General features: G+C 40.6%; 1 protein-coding gene across 6 annotated transcripts in view; it reads left to right on the top strand.

The window, feature by feature from the left end:
• The window catches only part of GALNT18 (polypeptide N-acetylgalactosaminyltransferase 18), a 432,273-nt gene that overhangs the window by 220,823 nt on the left and 203,825 nt on the right, over window positions 1–7,625 (top strand). For all 6 annotated transcript variants that reach the window (XM_025208203.1, XM_006027099.2, XM_025208206.1 and 3 more), the window contains one exon: window positions 4,284–4,476. In XM_025208203.1, the coding sequence (XP_025063988.1) occupies window positions 4,284–4,476 (193 nt within the window). The remainder of the gene's footprint in view (window positions 1–4,283; window positions 4,477–7,625) is intronic.

Raw genomic sequence — 7,625 nt, 5'->3', positions numbered from 1 at the left:
GGTGCAGGAGGGGCAGGGGCTCCCCACCACTGTGTGTACCCCGGATTTGTGTGTAGAGCATAGGTGGGCTGCCCGCTGTGGGATGGGGTTCTGCGTCCTGATGCTTTTGCCCTGGGAGTGTGCAAAGGCTGCGGTTGCTCATGTGTCTGTCTGCTGCCCTGCAGTCCTCTGCGTTGCTACCACTGCCCCACTGGGCTGCCCAGAGATAGTGGAGTGGGGCCCAGGTATGAGCTCCAAAACCATGTGCGTGATTAACGTATTAAAAAAATTAACTTGACCCAATTAACATGTTAATCATGTGGGTTAACTGCAATTCATTGATAGGGCTAATAAGTAATAAACAATAAGATTAGAAGGGTGGGGGTACAGCTGAACCATTGCACCTCCTCTGTCTCTGCCCTTGGTACTGTGTTGAAATAAAATGGTTGCTCTGTTGGTGAAAAATGGCTATGTTTTGGCAAGTATTTGGAAGAATTTTCAAATCCAATGTGTTTATCGTCCCAGACATTGAGTGACTTGAGATTCTAGATCCTGGAGATGTAATTTTGTCTATAGAATGCTGTTTATAGGAGGAAATAGAAAGAGTTTTATACATCTCTTAAGAAAATGCCTTTGGACACAGAAATATTGGGTGAAAATCAGTGGATGCTGCATGTGAGTGTGAATCTCTGAGGCCAGTAGTTTCTGGGATGGTAGAAGTGCTGTGGATACTTGTAAAAGCAACTATGTTTGTAGCTACAGGTGAATGTGTATTCATCCATCTATTATCACTAATCTCCTATTTTATTTATACTTCTTTATTTGAAGCTACTATACAACCTGCAAGAAATGATAAGAGTTGATCTTACATTAGGCAATCCTCTTCTGGGTTTGTAATGAATAACTATAAGACCTTTAGGAATAACGTGTGGTTTGGAGAAAATTTTTCTTAATTTTTTTTCTTTAAATGTCAGAATGGGGTCATTTTTGATACAGAGCTACAGAAATGTCAACTTGTTACTGTATGGATTGCTTGCATTTGCTTTCTGACTTTGATGGATAACCCACTGGTGTTCTATCCATGGACTTTTCTCTTTTGAATCTGTTGATTCTGCACCAAGATTTAAAGCAGGTGACACTCCTGTAAGTTAGGCTGCTAATTTTTTACTGGAAGAACTATAATTCTCAAAATATTTGTAGGAGAAGGGTCCTGGCAGTGTTTTTCGATCTGGGATCCAGGGGTCTGGGATCTGGTGTCTCCTGAGTCTGGGGGAGGGTCACAATTTGTGGGCAGTCCCAGGGGCAGGCCAAAACCCCCATATCCACTCCTATACTTCTGTGCTGCAGCTTAGTGCCCCTGCTTCCCCCGAACATGCTGCCAGCCTGTGTGGTAAAAAAAAAACTGCCCCGTCCTTAGCAGTCAGGGGCCAATCTCAAGGAGGGCACGTGCCCCGCCACACCCTCCCCCCACCAGTCGCCTGTGCTAGGATCAGACAGTTTGCTGATTTGCCTGAAGGACAGAAGGCACAAGAACAAGAGAGATGGAAGGATGCATATATTGTCTTACTTCCTGGTTGGGAGAATCTAGGTAATGGAGCGATTTTCACCTCTTCACAAGTGGTCTAAGTATGGCCTGTGGCCAATAGTGACACAAACTTTTTACCAACTGGCTCTTCTGCACCATGAGAAATGGCTTGTTTAAAGTCAATCAGCTGTCTATTTGTGGATGTTAGTGTTGCAAAAACCAACTAAAGTGACTGGCACTTGTCATTTTTGACAGACATCGAGAGTATGGTCGGGGTTTATGAATAGTGACAAGACACTAGTAGAGAACTGCCCATGTTGTACATGACCTGGTAAATGTGAGTCCTTCTTCTGTAGAGCTATATATTTAGCACCCTTCAGGAGCCCTAAATTCTCTTCAGGCCAAATTCTGCCCTTATCTGTATCCTTGGCATTTATCTGTGTGCAGGATTTGGCACTTCAAATGTAAAAACAGATTTTTTTTTTTTGATAGTTATTGGTAATTACAAAGCAAATTCCTGTTTACCTCTTCACCTCTATCCTCTTCCCAGCTATTTCATAATTTTTACCCTGTTTTTTTCTTTTCTTTATCTTGCAATCCCCGTGTCCCATTTCTTCATCCTATGTGTGAAAATACATTAACAGTTTGTATGTTTAGTTAACAGCTAAACATCTTAACAATTTATTCCTGTTCCTTTTACCTAAGATAAGTCTTGATTCAGCAAAGAATTTAAGCACATGCTTAAAATTAAACACACTTGTTCATGTTTCCCTGACTTCGCATATCTGCGTGGCCCTGAGAAGTGTTGGGCATTGATAGTTCCCACTGGCTTGTGTCAGGAACTCTATGGACTCAGTACCTTTTGTGGTCAATGAGATTGCTTATGTGAGCAGAAGCTGCATATATGAACATCTGGAAGGTGTCAAGAAACAACTAGCTTCACCTGTCACTGCTACTGTTTTTACAGTTCTTGGCTTAATAGTTAAAAATTAACCTGCCTACCTCAAATCAGAAAATTCTCCAAGTGCCCTTCTGAACATCAGCTGGCACTCATTGAACTTTCCTAATTAAATTCCATTTCAAAGTCACGTTGGCTCAAACAGTCTCTCTTCTCTTCTTATATTACCTTCATCTGTTTGGTAGCAGACCTGTCAGGGTTGTCTTCTTATTTGACTGAGAACTTAGCATGCCTTTCATCCTTGAAATGAAATGGAGCTCATTCCAGCATTCGGGCCTAACAAAGTGCCATGACAGATTAAGAAACACTACATATTTACAGAGATTGGAAGCTACTGTAAGCACCCAGTCCTTCATTAGTCTCTTGTCAGAGTTGTCAAGAAAAGAAGAGCATCTCGTAGTAAGCAAACAGCTTAATCTTCTCAATTTGTGTTAAAAAAAAAAGATAAAAGGATGGGCTTCTTGTCATGAGTTGGGAGTTATGAACCTGGGTGGTAGACACAATCATTACATAAGTTGTTCCTCTTTATATATTCCTATCTGTCTGGCTGAAGCTGCCTTTTGTCTCTGTTTGTGATTCTGTTGGTGTTAAGCATGACACGTGCATCAGCACTGCCTCCAGAGATGGTACTCTCCTGGAATAATTTTAAGGTACAAGAGATGGCCTCAAGTGGAAAAAAAACAATAAAAATTTTAAATGAAGATCCTGGAAAGTCCTTTAAGGCAATGAGGGCCACCTTCTTTGGCAGGTGTGCCACAAATGAGCCCTAAACTCTTGAATGCCTCTCCAATCTCCTTTCTCTGCATGCTCAGATGTTCTGTTTTCTGTTCTGTGCCTGAGGTCTGCCTTATGATACTTGCCCTACTTGTCGCTCCCCAGTCTGCCTGTCCTCTCCCCCATCTGTTGTGTGCCACATATAGAGGCTGCTGTGACACTTGGTTGGTCAGTACAGATTGGCCACTGCTCTAAGGCATTGGAAGCATTGAGTTGGTGAAACACCAAGTTAGAAGTTTTTCACCATCAGAATCAATTCTATTTGATTAATCAGACACCGATTTTTCAGAACTCCTGTGTGCTGCAGATTCCCAGAGTAACTTATCCCTTTATGTTGCATCTTAGAGAAGGAATAGACTAGATTTATTAAACTTTTGAGTCTATATGACTAAAATCGATTCTATATTTAAACATGATGATGTGTATCTATAACTTAAATAGCTGTCTTTTGCTTTCTTTGCATTGCATCTGTAAATTAAAAAAATCCCTATATATGCAGAGTTCAGTAACTATTTTGTGCACTTTGTACAGAGAAGAGATGCATATGCTCTCTGCTCCCTCTATAAGACTTTATTCTTGCTCTTGTTTTGTTTAATTTTTAAAACTGCTCAATGAGGTTAAATAAAAGTCAATATTAGTGAATAAAAATATGCTTATTAGCATTACAGTCCAGCGCACAGCCATTTCAAGCAGAGTCCCATTCCTAACCTGATTTTATCATCATGAGTAAGAACTGTTTAACTAGTGTTGTTAATCTTTAATCTGTGGATGCTATCAAGTACTAATATAGGTGTTTGGGTTTAGAACATTTTATCTGAAATCTCAAGAATGTAATAAACAGGAACCATATGCTGTATGATTGGCTTTGTTTCCAGAAAGGAAAGGAAAGTAGCTTTCAGGAAACAAAGCCCATTGAAAGGCAATTGGATTTTCGATGGGCTTTGTTTCCTGAAAGCCACTTTGCTCTCTTGTTGCTACGAAAGTGGCTACTTGCCTGGCTTGCACTAAAAGTCTAAAAATATTTCTCTCCATCTTTGTCTTTTACAGAAGCACCACCTAAACCAGAAGAAAACCCTGCAGAAGCTTTCACGGACTCATCCCTCTTTGCTCATTGGGGCCAGGACCTTAGTCCTGAGAACAGACGTATTGCCCTTAAACAGTTCCAGTATTATGGCTACAATGCTTACCTAAGTGATCGCCTGCCACTGGATAGGTCACTGCCTGACCTCAGGCCTAATGGGTAAGTGCTTTCAATTGAACTTAGTATGAGCTGCCCAAGAAATGCCAAGGATTAGTTCATGAGTTCTGATGTTCACCAACTGAAGGAGCGATGAAATATAAAGTCATTACAGTGCTAGCAGATGGGTTACCTAGGTTGGATGAAAAGAGCCGTTCATGGAATTAGCATACAATTTTCAGAGGTTCAGAAGGATTAGGTGTCCAATGACCACTGAAAGTGAGGGCCTAACTTCCTTAATTTCCCTTGAAAATCAAGTCCTAATGATGATCTTTACATAACCAATATGTGAGGTATGTAGACCTACCTATTAAAGAAGGTGCTGCTTATTTTCTGTTAAACATCTATTTATTCCCAAGACCTAGTAAGTACAGGGAATTGCTATTTTGGAAGCTTGTGGAACCCAGACCATGGAATCTGAGACCTCAGTAATGAGAAAGTCCCTCTGGAGTGGTGCAGTGCGCACCTTGGAAAAGTCACCAAGCAGGCTGTTCAGGTGGGGTGCTGATTTAGTACATCTCTTGGATGACCCCGGGCAGCTGAATGTTGATAGAACCTCAACTCAGGTTTAAATTGGCTGTTCTCTGATACAGGTGCTTCAAGCCTACTTGATCACTGCTATTCCAGTGTAGATACACACATTGTGTCCTGATTGCAGACTGTGTGGGGCCCATTGAATGCACAGACTTCCCTTTACTGCTCTGCTAATGCGCTTCAGTCTATTATGGAGTGCCCACATCTGTTCTCCCTGGTTTAAGTCTCTAGATCCCTGCAGTACTAGGTGTATCTTCTCATGTTGCAAAGCTACAAATTTTGGTAGTGGGACACTTGTCCATTTGGGACTAGATAGAGATTAAGATGTTTCTGATAACCCACTAAAAAGGGCATCATAATTGTTGTTGATACAAACCAGGATTCAATTCAAACGAGTAACCTAGAAGTGAAAGGTTGTATAGATCATTATGTATTCCCTAATCAATTGAGCTAGTTCCTTTTTTAGGTCTTCTAACCATGTGTTTTAATATGGAAAACAAGCAAGTCAGAAATTTTACCATATGTTAAATAAAAAAATATATAAAACATATGACCCAGAATTAATAAAACAGTTTGATTACAGCACGAGTATTGAGACTAGATATTACAAAACTAACATAGCTACAGTAAAGGCAACGTTAAGGATATCAAGGCCTTTGCAATTATATTTGCATTTTCAGTTTTAATCCATTTATCAGCATTCTTATGAACAATGTCTCTTTTTTCTAATTGTTAATTAATTTAGAAAAAAAATCATTCTTCTACGATTAACAGGACATTATTGCCAGAATGGGAGCAAGTCTGTTCTTATATGAAATGATGCTCTTCAAGGATTTTAATTTAAGTTCTCTAGGAATAAAATATTAAAAAGACAGAGAAAAAATGAACATGACTGTAGCTGAGAAAAAATTATCGTAGTTGGGACTTTTAAAGAAAACTAAGCTAGAAGGAATTATGATAATGATTTCCATGAAAGTTTTGGTCCTTAATTAACTCTAAAGAGTGAAAAAAATGTTAGGAATTAAGTTGTGTTTATGATTTCATACATACAAAATAAGGTATGACACAGAGCTTTGTTACACATTAAGTTTAGGCAGCTGAGGGAGTTCTTAACCCCTGGATTGTTCACTCATTAAGATGTGTAAAATAGTTTTAAGTACCCTTTAGGTATATTTAAGTTATGCCACTCCAGGGCAAGTTTACCTCTGATCCATGGTACCCAGCTTGTGTTCCATGAATATGTGGCCACTTCCCAGATATAAGACGCCCAAGCTTCAGTCCTCCTGCATCCCAGGATGCAGTGTCCCTTCCTCCTACCCTCTTGTTCTTTGTGGACAAACTTTCTACCCCTGAACATGGTAGCGGGGCAAAGGCAGGGGCACACAGGCAAAAGGAGGGGCAACTGGTGGGAGGGATAGGTGGAAGGGGACAAGGTGTAGGGGTCAGGCCACTTGACTCTGCCACTGTCTGCTTCCGCTGCCACTGCTTTCCTTATTGCGGTGGTGGTGGTGGTAGTGGTGGTGGTGGTGGTGGGGGGTGTGTGTGTGTGTGTGTGTGTGTGTGTGTGTTAGGGGGAGGAGGGTGATTTTTAAGACAATCCTCTGTACATGGAAAATTATAACAAAATTTCCATGTGTAGAATCTAATGGGGGGGAGGGGGGGATCATCTTCAATTCTGAGGTTTCTTGGATTTGGTTAAATACAATACTAGGCTGTGATATTCAACTTGTGGCTAAGGGCAGCCAGAGGGTGGTGGTGACCCCATTACCTCCGCCTTGTGCTAAAGTTAAACAAACAGTGGAGCCTGCCTCCATTGCCCCAGTGGCATGTACATGGGCCTTTATAATAATTATCCTTTTCTAACCACTGAGAATGAAAAGTACCAGAAGGTATAAAGAGATTTCTTTGTTCGTTTGTTCTTTTTTTTTTTTTTTTCTTTTTTATTAGCCTCCATGCCAGGACATCTGATGGTATCTGGCATACAACAGACAAAATGTCATAAACCCTTGAAAATGCCTCTGGCAAAGACAGCTAAACCAAAGGCTTAGAGTAAAAATACACTGTTTGTAGGTGTAGTTATCACACTGATGTGAAGAGAAAATATACATATGCATGCGGTCCAGGCTTGTAGCTGTCAGTTTGTCAGCTGCCCTTTAGCTTTATTGGTAACTTTAATAACTACACCCAGATAGAAAGCTGTAAGTTTTCTTTTTCAGATTAAGCTGTCCCTATGTTCTTGCAAGACTTTTCTGTAACAAGCCTGTACTTAATCAAAGAGATACTTCAACCCTTTTTATATCAAGTTAGTACAATTCCATTGTAATTACTCTGTTCCTTCATATATAGTTCAAATAGTTGGTATCAGAATCACTTGACACAGCAGCTAAATATCCGTGGGCAGAGTCCTAGAATCCGCAGTCCTGTACTACAGACAAGCTAATCTCATATAATAATAAAGGCATATGTGTGATTTAGCTGGTACATGGCCCTGGCCTTCTGTTTAGGGGTAAATTTTACCTCCTGTTTCATAGTTTCATAGTTTCTAGGGTCAGAAGGGACCTGGGCAGATCATCTAGTCCGACCCCCTGCCATGGCAGGAAAGAGTACTGGGGTCAAAC

The sequence above is a fragment of the Alligator sinensis genome, unplaced genomic scaffold (assembly GCF_000455745.1).
Source record: "Alligator sinensis unplaced genomic scaffold, ASM45574v1 scaffold352_1, whole genome shotgun sequence".
NCBI lineage: Eukaryota > Metazoa > Chordata > Crocodylia > Alligatoridae > Alligator > Alligator sinensis.
Note: the sequence above shows the minus strand (reverse complement) of the source record. Positions and strands in the feature narration are given on the sequence as shown.